The sequence below is a fragment of the Ziziphus jujuba genome, chromosome 7 (assembly GCF_031755915.1).
Source record: "Ziziphus jujuba cultivar Dongzao chromosome 7, ASM3175591v1".
Classification (NCBI taxonomy): Eukaryota; Viridiplantae; Streptophyta; class Magnoliopsida; order Rosales; family Rhamnaceae; genus Ziziphus; species Ziziphus jujuba.
Window position 1 is genome coordinate 2,910,812 of NC_083385.1, and position 16,812 is coordinate 2,927,623.

At 32.7% G+C, this 16,812-nt stretch overlaps 2 protein-coding genes across 8 annotated transcripts; both read left to right on the forward strand.

Annotated features, from left to right (window-relative positions):
- The first annotated feature begins 5,388 nt into the window (after positions 1 to 5,388).
- LOC107423670 (uncharacterized) lies at positions 5,389 to 10,135 on the forward strand. 7 transcript variants are annotated; one of them, XM_048478996.2, is made up of 9 exons: positions 5,391 to 5,648; positions 6,079 to 7,099; positions 7,283 to 7,357; positions 7,442 to 7,532; positions 7,680 to 7,837; positions 7,932 to 7,983; positions 8,405 to 8,484; positions 8,582 to 8,675; positions 8,938 to 10,135. In XM_048478996.2, the coding sequence occupies exons 2-9, from the start codon at positions 6,182 to 6,184 to the stop codon at positions 9,549 to 9,551; spliced, it is 2,082 nt and encodes a 693-aa protein (XP_048334953.2). In that variant the 5' UTR covers positions 5,391 to 5,648; positions 6,079 to 6,181; the 3' UTR covers positions 9,552 to 10,135. The 7 variants fall into 7 exon arrangements, with proteins under 7 accessions (XP_048334950.2, XP_048334951.2, XP_048334952.2 ...); XM_048478997.2 differs by having other exon boundaries at positions 7,445 to 7,532; XM_048478993.2 differs by having other exon boundaries at positions 5,389 to 5,648; positions 6,079 to 7,357; positions 8,953 to 10,135.
- Positions 10,136 to 14,471: 4,336 nt separating this feature from the next.
- LOC107423630 (myb-related protein 308) lies at positions 14,472 to 16,258 on the forward strand. The gene is made up of 2 exons (XM_016033215.4): positions 14,472 to 14,992; positions 15,322 to 16,258. The coding sequence occupies exons 1-2, from the start codon at positions 14,860 to 14,862 to the stop codon at positions 16,068 to 16,070; spliced, it is 882 nt and encodes a 293-aa protein (XP_015888701.3). The 5' UTR covers positions 14,472 to 14,859; the 3' UTR covers positions 16,071 to 16,258.
- Positions 16,259 to 16,812: the final 554 nt, after the last annotated feature.

Here is a 16,812-nt window from a genome sequence, read left to right on the forward strand (position 1 = left end):
ACGTGAAAAGCATGGCTTTTCCCACCCTATTCATTTCACCGACCATTCTTTTCCTAGCTAGTTGAATAATCAATTTTTTTTATTATAAACTTACAATATATTAAATAAATAAATAAAAATTGTGTCTCACAACATGTTTGTTGAAAAATAAATGTGATCCACTAATAAGATCATTTCTTTCTAAATGAGTTTATATATCCAAATTAGTTTGACAAAATATGGTAAGATGCTGTGAAATTTTAGCATGGTTTCTAAGAAGCTAGATTTAGCTTTTAAAACTCAAAACTTGCTTTTAGAAATTATTTGGATTAATTTTTATTCCTGAAATGCTTAGATTTCTATAAAAGTTTTTTGAAAAAAAACTATTCTTTACTAAGTTTAATTAGAAGCCTTTTCCAGAAAAGTCTCTCAAAAAGCTATTTTAGTAGAGGGGATCAAAACAAGTGCATGTATATACGAGCCCAAATGAGGTGGTATGTGGGCTAAGGTCAGGCCCATGGAAATCTTAATTAATTTCAATAACTGCATAATGCAAGCCATAAGAACTTCATTAGAATACTGGATATAAATATATATACAAAACAAAGCATAATTTATTGCCATTTAAAGCAAGAAACTGAGGTTTTTGTCGGAAGAAAAACCAACCAAAATACACAATAAATAAAGAAGGAGATATATTATAAGTATTGTCAACGTCATTCCACCCAATCAATGGGAATGATAGGAAAGGTCGGAAGTCCAAAATTTTGATGTACGAAAAAAGCGTGCTCTTTTTATGCAGTCTCTATGTATTGTGGGATTGGATTAAACTCTGAGTATATATTGTTGTTGTTGACAATAATATGCACTTTGCTGGTAGGTAAGCATTCAGATTCATCGATTCCTAGCCATGCATCAAAAGCTACAATAAAATAAATGTATAAATGTCCCTAATTAATTTAGAGAATTCATATTAATGCGAATTGTGTTTTGAATTTCCCTCTGCCTTTCAACTTTTTTTCATTTCAATGGTCTTGTTGAAGCAAGTTTTATTTGATAGTGTATACATAAATTTTTTGTGATTAGTAGTTTTACAAATAGCCAGATGTCTGATAAACTTTTTTACTTGGCGGAAAATAGTCCTCAAATTGGATGCGCATTGACAGCTAAAGGATGAAAAGCACAAGGCAGAAGTGGTACTGCTCGTCGACCCACCATGCTGCTCTCTTCTATCTTATTTCACTCTTAACATTCAACGTATCTTACGTTGTATTATATGTGCTTCCAACTCTAATTTCTTTCTCTCAATGTCACTGCCTAACAATAATATGTTTCTCTTCTATGATCCATCAACATTTCAGTCTTTTATTGGACTTGGCTATATATGTACAACATTCATGCATTTGTTTCTTTCGCTTTTTTCTGGGGTCTGATCATCTGATAATATTCTATCTGACTTATTTACCATTAATTTTTTTTGGAATATTTATACTACTAGCTAGAGAATAGATGGAAAATTATAAAAATGTTCTACTTATGTACATTGGTTTTGGTTTTCGTTAATTAATTACCTTCATTTTCGAGCCAATTTTTTGGTTATATCCAAATTCCGAAAAGGTTTATATATATATATATATAAGACTATAAAATGAATTATTTGAATATTTTTAGTTTGTTGTTTTTATAATTAATAGATACAAGTGGATCAATTTTTTTTTGTTTTTTTGGGTAATAGATACAATACAAGTGCATCAGTTGCTATCAATATATGTCACTTTAATAATTGTTCTTCTTCTTCTTTTTTTTTTTTTCTTTTTTCTTTTTTTTTTTTAATTGTTTTGTAATCATATGGCTCATTTTTTTATTTTTTTTTTGGCCCTTCTTGGCTAATATATTGCTGATTGTTTAACACGGTTGTCCTTATTTTAATCTTTATCAATATTAAAAACATGGAGGGAACACCATACTTATTAATCAACCATAAGGTAGAGAAAATAAGAAGAAGAAATTATTAAGGTGAATTATTCGTCTCTTCGCTAATAAAGTAAATTTAAAAAGACATGAATAGAATGCTTGGATAGTTATGTCAAAATATATGAAAATGTTAAAAATAAACAAAAGTAATGTTAAACCACTAAAAAATTACAGAAAAACTATAACGACGGAAAGTTTCTTATTAGAATCATAGTATTCGTCGGCACAATTCTTACGATAACAAGAAATCTAAGGAGCCATTGGCATTGAAGATTGAGCACATTCTAGGGTCCACACATCTTTTCTGAAACATACACACACACATATTATAAAAGAATCAAAATTTAGGTAAAGCATCACATATCTTATAGCTAATAATTAAGCTTCTTGTTTTTCTTCCATTTTTCTTTTAGGATCGATCAATATATTAAGATATATGTGTGTGTGTGTGTGTGTATATATATATGTTTCATCATGTATATATATATATATATATACACCTACCCCTCCTCTACTCCGTAAGCATATATATAAAATAAAAGAAAAACTAATGGAGCCACATTTTCAAATTAGATAGGCAGTACTATAGCTAGCTAGAATATAAGCTATTAAGATGACAAAAGCATGCGCAAAACATGCCAAACTTAAAAAATGAAAATGACGATGACCATGCGAGTCAATTATATATAATAGAAAGAAATGTTGAATCTTTTTTTTTTTTTGGTTGAAAAGAAACAAATGTTGAATCCGTATGTATCTAGACATGGGATATATAAATATATATATATATATTGGACTATATATAATATATATTTTTCATCATTCATTATATGTTAGGTCAGTATGATCACAATTAACAATAAATTTGGCCGGTCGCCTTCATTTTGAAGCACTTCATACATAATAGATTTTCTGTTTACTCCTCTCAGTCAGCGACAGACTGAAGGAAAAAAAAAAAAAAAAAAAAAAAAAAAAAAACCAACTTTGTTTGGAATTTTTACAATAGCGTTTCTTTAATACTGAGGTACAAACGAAGTTCATATCTATGGATCTATATCCGTTTTTGCCAAACCATATATATTGAATTAATTTTAAGCGTTTTTTTCCTTCTTTTTTGTATATATGTTTGTATGTGTCTAGCTGATCTAGAGGTAAAACAAATTAAGCAGTGAGTCGGTAAGCATGAGCAAAGCTCCAAAAAAACAAGTTGTAGGGCTAGCCACCTAAAACACAGATTAAGAGTCAAACGCGAAAACCTATGAAGTGTCTGAAAGTGAAGAAATTGAAAATGGTTTGTTGGAACATGGCCGGTTGCTTGCAGAACAAAACACTTTCTATCTATCATATCTTCATGGCCATAACCATAAATTTCAAACTCTAAAACTGTTTTTGATTGATTTATGTAGCTAGACTGAAAGACATCAAAATCAACACCCTTAATTTGTTGCTGTGCTAAGCATGAGAACCATGTATAAAGTTCTTTGCTTCAACGACGGTCGACAACCACAAAATACTGGTAATAAAAACACATAATTTTCTACAGTAATTAAGAAAAATATCTATGTTTGTAGGCTGGCTCTTTACGCTAAATATTCAAGGTTACTAAATTGCTAAATTTATGAAATCTGCCATATTATTCTGCCCCATTGTTATTTTTGTACGTTTTATCTTTGTAAAAGCGAATTAAAATACAAATTAAAAAGCTTAATCAGGCGGATGAATTATTAATGTATTTTTTTTCATTTATCTAATAAAAAACATTGCCACGTGACCAAATTAATTATAGTAGTATATTCCTTATTGTTTGGTTTACATGGCTTTGGGACCAAAATGGAGTTGACAACTTTGACAATGACCAAAATTACCCAAAAAAAAAAAAAAAAAAAAAAAAGTGAAACCACAAAGCCGCGTGGTATTCTTGCTTGGGACAATGACAAAACGTGGCTCCCTAATATATGCCTTATTGGCCATAATATAATGTTTTTATTTTGGGTGGCCATTATAATAATTACTGTTTTGAAAGCACAAAAACGGCTTCAATTTGTGTTTCACCAAAAAAACAAGGGCTTCAATTTGTGAGCCTCGGAGAAAGAATATATAATTATAAGGTGGCAGCAAATTAACAAGAGAAGGACCAGGACAGTTTTAAAAGAAAAATGCAATGCATATGTGCTTAGAGGCTTCAGACAGCCTACAAATTAACTACAAATGAGCGGCTTTCCTGTTCCTCATATAAATGTGTCAAATATCAATATTAAACTCACCACCCACTTAGATTTAGACAATTGGCCAATTGGGTCGATCACTTTCTCAATCTCTCAAGTCTCACCCATTATGTTTTTTCTAACCATCATATCCTTGTCATACCCAACTATTATAGGATACGCTTGCGTGCTTTAATGTTAGAGACCATGCATTTTCACATGTATCGTGATTGGCACGTATTATTTTGGGCCATATATCCAAGTTGGGGACTTCGACATTATATGCAAATTTTCTTTTTTTTGCATCAACCACCTTATAATTATTTATTTATTTATTTATTTATTTTTCTCTCTAGAGGAAAGCAATTCCTTATCTTTTTTTTATTGCAATTAAAAAAATAAATAAATAAAAACTTTCTATTATGCAATCCGGGAAATTTTTATTTTTATTTTTCCACGAGACTATGTGCGAGCAAAAAAGTGGATAATTATGTAAAATAACTTAAATGGATAACCATGCGAATAACGTTACTTGAAAAGGATTGACAAAATTATAATATTCATCCTATTTTCTTATATATGTATATAAGAAAAATAATTACTCCATATCACCGAGAAACAACAACAACTGCATTGTTAAACAATACGATAAGGAATATATTAAAAAAAGTTGTAATTGATATAGTTTTCCACAACCATCATATCACAAAAATTGTTTTATCGTTGATTCTCTCTCTCTCTCTCTCTCTCTTTTTAAATCTTTTTTTTTTAAAAAAATCTTTGTTTATTTTTTTTATTGCATCAGTTTTAAGTTCTAGTTTCTCTTTTTTCTTCTTCTTATCTTTCAATTTCTTTATTTTTTTTAAGCTTCTTTTTTAGTTTTGTTTCTCTTATTTCTTTTTTCTTTCTTTAAACTATTTTGTTTAATTCAAAAATCAATAAGTTATATTATAATTTAAATTCATTTTTTGTTTCAAAAGAAATTTATATTCATTTTAATAATGATTATATATAAAAAATTAGTCCTATTTAATTGACATCAAACGTAAACTAAATTAATTATTATCCCATCCAATCCTAATTTCAATTCTAATCTCAATCCAACTATATGGTGCATACCAAACAACCCCCATGTTACATCAAAACAGTAAAATTTTAGTTACAAAATAAAAAAAGAAAATAATTATATAATAAAAAGTGGATAGGATAGAATAGCAAAGTAGGCGCACGCAAAGAGAGTCTTAAAAGGTCTCGGTCATCGGACTATCTATATCCGGATTTGCCCCCACGAGATTTTGTTTTGTGTTTTATTTATTTATTTATTTTTTTAAAGGCTGCTTGGTTTGGCAGAAGAACACTCTCTAGAGAGAGAGAGAGAGAGAGAGAAACATTGGAAGAGCAAGTTAATCCCCAATCCCCATGGATGGATGATGACGATGATGATGAATTGGTGGTTTCTTGTGTTTGGCGGACTTAATAACGAAAATCCAGGTACCCCATACCCACTAAATGATTTTTTTGTTTGTATCTTTTTTTTTTTTTTTTTTTTTTTTTAAATTGTGCACAAAATAGCCTTAATTTATCTGAATTAGCTGCTTTTTTGTTTTTTGTTTTTTGTTTCTTTTTATTTTCTTTCCATTTTCGTACTATTTTAATTTATAATTTCACTTTAGGTGTTAATGTGAGTTTATTTTCTAAAGGCCTAGTTTTGCTTTTCAAGTGCTTAATGTAAAAAAAGGTGGTTGTTGGAATCCGAGTTTGGTTTGAAGCTTCTTGTTATCATTTATTATTATTATTATTATTATTATTATTATTATTTTCTATGTTTTAGACGGTATGTGTGCTTATAATTCTGAATTTTAAGGACTGGTAATGGAAAAATAATGAATTTTGATATTCTGGGATCTAAAATTTTGGGCAGATTATTCGTGGGGAGTATATAGAATGCTGCCTGGGGCTTTGAATAGGTGGAATTTCTGGGTTGGGTGTTGGTTTTACGGGTTGAACGGTTGAGCCTTGAGTTGATGGGAAGCATGAGCGAGGAAGAGGATCCATATTTCGATAGTCGTGATGACATTACCTCTGTTTCCGATTCGGGCTCCGATTGCCCTGACAATACCGACTCTGATTATGGGGTGGTTGATAGTTTTCCAGCTAGTGTAGGATATGAGGTTTGGATTAAGAACCCGGTAAGCATTCGTGAGCGGCGCAACAAATTTCTAAGGTGGATGGGTTTAGGTGAGAAAAAAATAGTGGGAGAGGATCCTGAGATTACATCTTCTGATGAATTGGAGGTGGATACTGATAGAATTACTGAGTACAGTTACAGTGGTGCAGTTTTAGGATCATCAAGATTTGATGATCGGTTTTCCTCGAGTCATTCTTCCATGTCTTGTCGGTCAACTGATGCTAGAGAATTGCTAGATCGGGCATTTGAAGAGAACTTCAATTGTAGGATCAGAAATTTGGATGATGGGACAGAATTCATTGTGGATGAAATGGGAGAGGATGGGATGCTGACTAGACTACGCAAGGTCGGTTCAGATTCATTACTTACTGTTCAGGAGTTCGAGAGGAGTCTTGGCTTATCCCCCTTGGTTCAGCAGATGATGCGGAGAGAAGTTGAACAGACTTCCAATTTGGAGGTGGCTAGAAAGCAGGTGAAGAAAGGGTGGTTGAGGAGAATAGGGGTTGTGGCCTGCATTGTTGATAGACAAGTGGAAGCTGGTACTGTGAATTGCAATGATTCCTATCCAGTTGCAAGGTCTAGGAATCAAACTGTTAAGGTTAGGTCTTACAAGAAGCGATCTAAGGAATTATCAGCGCTTTATATGAAGCAAGATATACAGGCCCATGAAGGTTCAATTTTAGCAATGAAATTCAGTCATGAAGGTCAGTACCTTGCAAGTGCTGGTGAAGATGGAATTGTGCGTGTATGGCAGGTAATGGAATCAGAGAGATCGGATGAATTTGACATTCTTTGTAGTGATCCTTCATGTGCATACTTCAGGATTAATTATCTACGTGAAGTTGTCCCCCTTCATGTGGAGAAAAATGGTAAACTGAAGAATACAAGGAAAACATCTGATTCATCTTGTGTTATTTTCCCTAAAAAATTATTCCAGATATTGGATAAACCAATCCATGAATTCCATGGGCATTGTGGTGCGGTATTGGACCTCTCATGGTCAAAAAACAAGGTTAGTGAACTGTCTGAATTTATTTACTATTTCCTGTTTTCTTGCATTTAGTTCGACTTCTAGTGACTATTTCAATTTGTGCAGCAGCTGTTGTCATCCTCTATGGACAAGACTGTACGGTTGTGGCAAGTTGGATACAATCAGTGCCTAAAAATATTTTCACACAATAACTATGGTTTGTGAACGGTGCTTGTTCTGGCACTTTTCTTATAATTTATTCTGCGTAGAGGCATATCAGACTTATTATGGAGTGACAATCAGTAGGAGTATTTGAATTTTAACAATTCTAATTTCTTTGTCTTCATGCTTTTACCTGGTGCAGTCACAAGTGTTCAATTTAATCCTGTAGATGATAACTACTTCATCAGTGGTTCTATAGATGGAAAAGTACGCATTTGGGCAATTTCTGGTTGCCAAGTTGTTGATTGGACTGATATAACAGAAATAGTAACGGCTGTCTGTTATCGCCCTGATGGAAAGGTTTCAAGATATTACCTCTTGTTACTTTCCTGCAATGATGCTTTGGCATTAGAATTCCATCAATTTTTTTTAATTAGCTGGCTTATTTATGCAGGGAGGAATTATTGGCTCCATGAATGGTGATTGCCGCTTTTATGATGCATCAGGTATGGGTACATTTAAAAATTTACTTAACAATTAGAACTTTTGGTTTTTGGAGGTCTAGGTTGAAATTGAAGTCTCACCTCATTTTCCTATTTGTTCATTTCCCATGTGCCTCGTTTCCTGTGCTTGGAATTAGGATGTTGACAACTTTGATTTTCATACTATGAACCTGCACATTACATATAAAGATGCCATTACATCCAAATTTATCACCTGCATTGCTTTATTTTAGTACCTTGTTTGGGTTTACTTGCAAGAGAGGAATGTGAAGTGAGAAAATTTGATTTTCGTTGATCTTATTGATGCTGGAATTGTTGTGTACTTTGAAATCCTGTTCAGATCCTTGAAAGTATGCATATGTTTTAACATATGCAGGAGAGGTTGCTATGCTGAATATTTACCACTGTGTTTTTCTTGGATCAGATAATCGTCTGCAATTGTACGCTCAAATATGCTTGCAGGGTAAGAAGAAGTCACCACTCAAGAGGATAACTGGTTTTCAGGTTGGTGCCTCTTCCATCAATTATTTGATTCACTCCAATTCCTTCTTACTTTTATTAGAATTCATTTTATGCATGGAATTTCTATTATGTCTCACAGTTTTCTCCAACTGACCCGAGCAAACTACTGGTTACATCTGCTGATTCACAAGTTCGGGTTCTTTGTGGAGTTGATGTTATCTGCAAATACCGAGGTTGGTCTTGGTGCTTGTTATTTTCTGAAATGTTGAGTTGCTCATCTGGTAACTGATTGAATTGGGTCCATTACGCCGAATAATCAGTTGAATGTACAAGTAATTGATGCTTTTTCATGGCAATGTGTGGGTTAATATGCAAACAATGTGGAGTCCTCTTTTTCTTAAGAATTTTTAGTCACCTGCTCGTCACTCGAAAAATCATTAGAATATTAATCAATACATGTTCTATTCAGATGTTCTGTTTATATTCCAATTTCAGGCCTCCAAAATGCAGGAAGCCAGGCATCTGCATGCTTCACCTCCGACGGGAGTCATATTGTTTCAGCAGGGGAGGATTCTAATGTATATATCTGGAATAATAGTAGCAATGATGGACCTGTGGCCCAAGCAAAGAACCACTGGTCTTGTGAGCGTTTCTTCTCAAACAATGCTTCAGTTGCTGTCCCTTGGTGTAGGATGACTTGCAGCCAGTATTGTCTGTCAAGTAGTACATCGGGAGCATCAGCATCTCCTGATCCTCATTTCAATGCACAGAGATACGATCAGGAAAGAGGGTCACAGCAATATGAGCTGGTAGAGGATTCACTGCAAAATATGCGATTCTCATCATCCAGTCCTTTGTCGCTGAGTCATCGATTTTTCTCGGAGCCTTTAGTGCTCAAGGGATCTGCAACTTGGCCAGAGGAGAAGCTTCCTCCCCCAAGTTCGTTGTCTGTGTCATCTGCAATGTGTAAATCACAATTCAAGCTTTTGAAATCATCTTGCCAGAGCATGAATGGTTGTCCGCATGCATGGGGTATGGTTATTGTAACTGCTGGCTGGGATGGACGGATCAGAGCATTCCAAAATTACGGATTACCAATTCGGCTTTGATTATGTTGAGACCATAGATTTTCTGGAGATGATTTCTTTCGAAAGTTAGCAGCTGAATTTGGCGTGGCACATGTTTATATCGTATCAAAGTCAGCCTTGAGAAACCAGGTATGAGGCCAGAGGCATTCACAATCTGACTGATTTCCTGAAGTTTATAATCTGGATAGCTGAACATAATGCCCAGCCACAGCAGGCCCTTGATGAAAGTAGTTAACTTTGAAGCATTCTGTTAGAGAAAAGTTTTTGTAGCAATGTTGATTGTTTGGTGGGACAACTGGGGTGTACAGTATACTCGATGGAACTAAAATAAAAAAAGAGTGTCGATTTTTCTTATACCGTACCTTGGCTGAGGGTCAAAAATGTGGCCGATCAGTTAAAAAAGAAGAAGAAGATATAAAATGTCATTGTAATTATTACATTCTTTAATTTATTTCCTTCGAAAGTGATGGTGATATTTATACAACATGTATTAAGAAGCTTCATTACTTGCATCCATTGTGGGATGGCATTGTAAATATGTTGGAAATACATGTTAGTCTTGGATGTGAATCGAAAGTGATGAGTGACCATTTGGGTTTGAGAAAGAGTTAATGTGAAGAAAATCATCTAACACCTAAACAAAACCAGCTGTTGACAGAATATTTGGAATCTTTCCCTAATGGGGCGTATAAGGAAACTTGGTCGTCTCTGTAATCTGAAATACTCCATACCCAATGATGTGAAGCAAGATTGGATTTTTTATGTGGTGTGAGCCGGCAAGACTTTCGGAGAGGGAAAACATAAAAATGCCCATAATGAAGAAAAATGTCTATTTTTTTATTTTTAATAATTTTGTCTACCTTTCAATTTTTCTATAGAATGAAATATTCAAAATATCCTTCTTATATTACCTAAATAAATCCATAAAAAATGGATTTGTTTTACAGTATCGATTATTGTCAAACCTTATTAAGAAATTTAACAATATATAATCAGTATAATCGATATTTATAGTTTCAAAGATTTCTTTTATTTTGATTATTATTTTTATTTTTAAATGGTTAAAATAAAAATTAAAAAATGAAAGAAAAAAAAAAAAAAAAAAAAAGGAGAGAAAAATCATTTCACTTCGAAGTTGAAGATGACATACCTGTGTCCATTGAAGAGCAGATGGGATGTAAACAAAATTAAATAAAATTATCTCGTCCCCTCCCTATGAACCGGGTCCCTCCTTGATGGCCTTGATGGGGATAGGGTAATTTTATTTGATTTTGTCTATACTCTCACTCAATTACACATCCCGTCCCATGATAAGGGCCCCATCTGCAATGTGGACGGGGAATGTCGTCTTCAACCTCAAACTAATATGGGATACAGATTATCTCGCACCCATGTCGAGAGCCCTTTCTGGACAGGCCAGGGTGCACAAATATATATATATATATATATATATATATATATTTTAACAACAATATTCCATCTGTTTGATTTTACTCAAATTGCACCCACCACATCCATTAACTGTCTCCTTACGAACTTGGGTTCCATCACAACCAGTACGATCATCAATTGAAGAGCTTCCACCATAGCTAACGTTAACATCATTTGTTGAAGCTTGAGCGGATCAAAAGAATTGGAGAAGGATTGATTGAAGGTTAAGCAAATTATAAGAAACAGAGAATGATTGCAGCAGACACGACTTAGGCTTTGAGGTTGGGGAGAGAACTGAAGAATGTGAGCAAGCTTGAAAGAGAGCTAATTGGGATCAAATTGTTTATGAAGAAGATTTGATCATGAGATTGAAGAAGATCTCAGTTTCGTGAGTAATTTAATTTTTTTTGACGGATAAAAAAAAAAAAAAAAAGATTAAAAAGGTATAACTGATAATTAATTTAATTATCGAAATTGAGAAGAATGAGTAATTTTCTTATCTTTGGATGAAACATAGGCAATTTTGTGCTTACGGATCATAACTTATTTAAGAAAAAAGTGTTAGGTTGCGTTGGGTTTTGGGTAGGAAAGTGATATACATATATGCGGTTCCAATGTAAAGCCAACGTGCGGAACCCATTGGTTATCGTTTTGAACTTTCAAATTCGCTTAGTGATATTTAACCCAAATTTCTCACATCATTGGGATGGTTTATCAAGTTGATTAGCTCTGCTCCCTCATCACTCTTCCATGCTTACTAAAGGTTGGCCTCCTCAAGTGCTTAGTAACTTTTGTCTGGAACCGAATGATCGTCATTTATAGTTTTAATCCCTCTCACCTCACTCACATCCATCTTCTCAAAATGCTTAGTGCTGCACTCAAAATACTGAGAAAATTGATATTTTTTTCCTTTTTAAAAATTTTTGTTTTACAGTTATAGTTGTTAATAAACTAGCGTATATCATCATTTTGAACGTTTTGAAGTGATTTAAATTAGACTTTAGGAAAAGGAATAACTAAACTACTAGACAGCAAGCCCAATGTTATGCTGATATGCAGCATATATAAATTTGAATTTTTTTATTTTTATTATTATTATTTTTTGTTTTTTGGAGTTTACTAACATAGAATTGGAGGATCACGCGTATTTATTGGGATGTAACTGAGAGTAGGACCTAGCAAGGAACGATAGACATTTACCGGTTGTCAGGAGTTGTTCCCAGGTGGGCCACAAATGAATAATGTATGTGATCCCACATGAATGATTGAGTTTTTTTTTTTTTTTTTTTTTGTCGTTTTTCAAAATTTTTTAATTTTAATTATTTACCATAATTTGTCCATGTGATATTTCAATTATGAGTGAATAAGTTACCAACTCAATTTTATTTGGTTTGATCAAATACAAATACACAAAGGTCCCACTCCTGACTTTCTCTGCCTGCTTTCTCTCCTCACAGTTGGGAGCATGTACGCTACCACTGCAAAACCACGAACAATTTAATTTAATGGGGTCTCACAAACCTCTCACGTTTCTTCATTAAAAAAAAAAAAAAAAAAAAGCCTTCTCTTGTTTCTTTTATTATTATTTTCTATTATTCTGAAAATTGAACGAAAGAAACCCACTCCTAGCTTTAATAACAAAATTGATTAATGATGGGCAATTATAGAAAAGATATGAATAAAAAAATTAATAGTAATAATAATAATAGCAAAGATTGAACGTGCGAAGGAAAGCGAAGGTAGGATGTGCGGCCTACTGATAATATATATTTGACTCTAATAATGAGGTGTTAATAAACATGAACATTTCTGGTCGGAAGTGATATACCACATAAAGCCAGGTAAAATTTTTCCCAGAAGAAATTAAAAAGAAGAGATTTTAGCATCACATTTTAAACCCAAAATTGAAAATTATCAGTAATAATTATTGAAAATTTGACTGTTCCAAAAGAACAATTATCCCATATACACATATTTGTTTGATTTTTGAAATTTTTATGTACATACATACCACTTGTTTGGAACTGACCTTGTATATATAACATTGCAAATTGCATAGTATTAATTTTTTTTTTTTTTGGGGGGGATGGAATTCCATAGTGTTCTTTTCATGTACATAGTCAGATTAGATATTTAGCCCCAGTCATCTTTGGCAATACCTCTCATAAGTTGGAACAAAGCTAAAATAAAGAGCTAGGTAGTACAGCTAGCTTTTAGCACGGTGTGTAACATCAATTCATGATGTGGTGTGTCCAGCCACTTCAACACGCTCTGCGTTTTGCCTAATGTAAAACAGCCAATATATATAGATATAAACAAAAATAATTAAGACCCCCAACTATTTTGAATATGTATCTGTGTAATATTTCCCTTTTGCTTACCAAAAATATAGAATTTTTTTTTTTTTTTGGTAAATACCAAAAAGATAGAAATTGCACAATCCGAATAGAGTAACATCTATAAGGATCATTCTCACTAATATGCAGGAATGGTCCCTCATTCGTTGATGATTAAATGGAAAATATATTTAACTTATTACGCTTTTTATTGAAAATAATTTTTTCAACTCTTTTAAGCTTTCAATCAAAAGTACGATTGCAACTAATCACTAATTTTAAAAGGCAAATCTTATCAGGTGCCTTACCATACATTGATGGAGATGGTCCTTCACTAATTAGTTTAATTTTCTTCGTAAAAGCCACTGTACTTGCAAAGAGATCAGAGTTTTATATATATATATATATATATATATATAAATTAAACTGCATGTATATATATATATATATATAAATTAAACTGCATGTACTCTTTTTTTTTTTTTATCATGAGTTTTAAAGAATTAATTTTAATATTTAAATGATTATAAAAGATAAACTATTGGTATATTACTTCTAAGTGATATACTATTTTAAATAATAATATAGTTTGTGAATCGATGATACCCATCAACATAAATAAATTCATAATTTGATATTTTTCTTTTTATATTCATATATATATATATATATAACTCTAATTTGTTGACTGGCTTAACAAACATATTTTGGGTTCCGCCGGTGGACGATTTCAAACCGAGGACTTTTTTTTAAGATGGGATATGAGTGAATCACGAATGGTCAAAGTTCAACATTTATAAGTTTCTACATGACGAATGGTTGTGATCTAAATTAAATACGGTATGTATAATATTATACAACGGTAACTATTTTTCTAATGCGGTCGGTCTCAACAATGACCCAACCCAAAGTATTTGGAATGTGTGGCATATAATATATGCATGCAGTAGAAGGGCAGATAGCAAGAAGGGTCGTTGAGTTAGGTGCCAAGAAATATGTAATTTGGCCTAAAATAAAATCATCTTATAAGTTATAAATACTGCATTTCCTCGACACTAGCGAAAACGAAAAACATTTTATTTATATTATACAAAAAAATAAAAAATAAAAAATAAACAAAAAACAAAAACAAAAACAAAAGCAAAATAGAAAATGTCTTTTTGAAAGAAACCGTTTTGATTTGTACAAAGCCAGCCACCGGTAGTCAATTACCCCTTTCTTTTTTCTTTCTTTTTTTTCTTTTAATTTCCAAAAAAAAAAAAAATAAAGATATTGAATATATTAGAGAGATTTGTTCGTGTTAACCAAGGAGGAGGGAAAAACAAAATCTAATTACCGAGTGCATTGACTTTTTTCTCTTTTTATTTGACTTTAACGATTTAAAAGGATACAAAGGTTTCGATCAGTGTTTGTGCTCTGCAGGGCATCAGTCATTCAGTCTCTCTTTTTTTTTTTTCTTTTTTTTTTTCCCTGTTTTGTTCACCCCCTCTTATTCTCTGCCCACAAGCACTTTTTTCTCTGTCCTGTCCTCTCTCTAGAGAGAGAGAGAGAGAGAGAGAGAGATGGGACGAGCTCCTTGTTGTTCCAAGGTTGGGTTGCATAGAGGTCCATGGACTCCCAGAGAAGACACACTTCTTACCAAGTATATTCAAGCTCATGGGGAAGGCCATTGGAGATCTTTGCCTAAAAAAGCTGGTATATATACATTCATTTCTTTTATCTTAATTTTCTTTTCTACAGAAACTAGTTTAATTTCTTAATTTTTTGTTTTTCCCTACTAAAATTCTCCCCAAAACTAATGTCCAAAGAATTTTCTCGGGTAGAGTCATTCTCATTGTGGTGTTATTATTTATTTCGCTTTGCTCTGCATTTAAGTCCCATTAGTTCTTCCAATTTTTTATCTCAGTAATTAAATAGAGAAAAAAATTAGCTTATTATAGGTTTTTTCTTTTTTTAATTTTAATTTAATTTTTTGTTGGTGTTCATATTAATAATTATATGCATTTGACTTTGGTTGCATGAAGGACTTCTGAGGTGTGGAAAGAGTTGCAGGCTAAGATGGATGAATTATTTAAGACCGGACATTAAGAGAGGGAATATCACCCCTGACGAAGATGACCTTATTATCAGACTGCATTCCCTTCTCGGCAACCGATGGTCTCTCATCGCCGGTAGACTTCCTGGTCGAACCGATAACGAGATCAAGAATTACTGGAACACCCATCTTAGCAAACGGCTCAGAAGCCAAGGAACCGACCCAAACACTCACAAAAAGCTACCAGAGCCGGCCCAAGAAACACCCAAGAGGAAGAAAAACAGCAAGAACAAGAACAATAACATGAAGAAGCAGACCACGACCAGTAAGGGCAAAAGTACTCATCATGAGGTACAAGTACAAGCCCAAGAAAGGCCAAAAGTTCATCTACCAAAACCCATTAGAGTTACTTCCTTTTCACTAAGAAGAAATGACAGCTTTGAATGCAACACAACAAGTGGGTCTTCAAGCCAAGAAAGAGAAGGCTTCGATGTGCTAACACCTTGGTGTAACAACTTCAAAGAAAGTGATCATAATGGTGGGGTAGGCTTTGTCATTGATGATGATCATCATCAACATCCTCTGAATGGCTCAGATTTTGAATGTCAATCTCATGAAGAACCAACACAGGATAACTCCCTAGAGAAGCTGTACGAGGAATACCTTCAGCTTCTGAAGACAGAAGATCATAACAACCAGCTTGAGTTGGATTCGTTCGCTGAATCATTATTGATATGATAAAGTCAGAACTTTGGGAAATTAGTGTGTGTGTTTGTGTGTGTATGTGAATTCGAAGTGTTTTAAGGTTTCAGATTTCTTCACGTGCTTACCTTCTAGCAAACCTTGGAACCAAACGGTCCTCACTTTTCCTTTTCTTATGTAATAATATTAACAAATAATAATGGTGATGATATATTTGATAGTGATACGGGAGAAGTTACACATGCATTAACCCGCATGTGCTTTATATATATATATATATATATACATTTTCAGCCAAAAAAAAAAAATATATATATATATATATATATATATATGTATACACATATGGTGGCAGTTCTGGCATTATATATATTATCCCATTTAAAATAACAGTAAAATCAAAGTTTAATTTTGGTTATACATCTTTTTCAAAAAAAACAAAAAAGTTGGTTATACATCACCTAGACACTTTATTGTTTTCCAATAATTGAGTGTTTTAGTAGCTAATCAAATAAAGTTAGGTTAGTTTAGTAATAAAACCCCATACCATATATACTTTCAAAACAATGCCCATTTTAATTCCTCCTTGTTAGTTATAACCTAAAATTAAATACTAAATCTTCCGTCTTTTTTTTAATTTTTTTTATTCTTTGTTATCATCCCTATTAACATTATTTAAAAACATTATCAAAGAAATAAAATAAAATTGGTGAAAAAATATAATTATTTTTAAGATGATATAAAATTTTATCATTAGTTGATATATAAGAATGGAAAC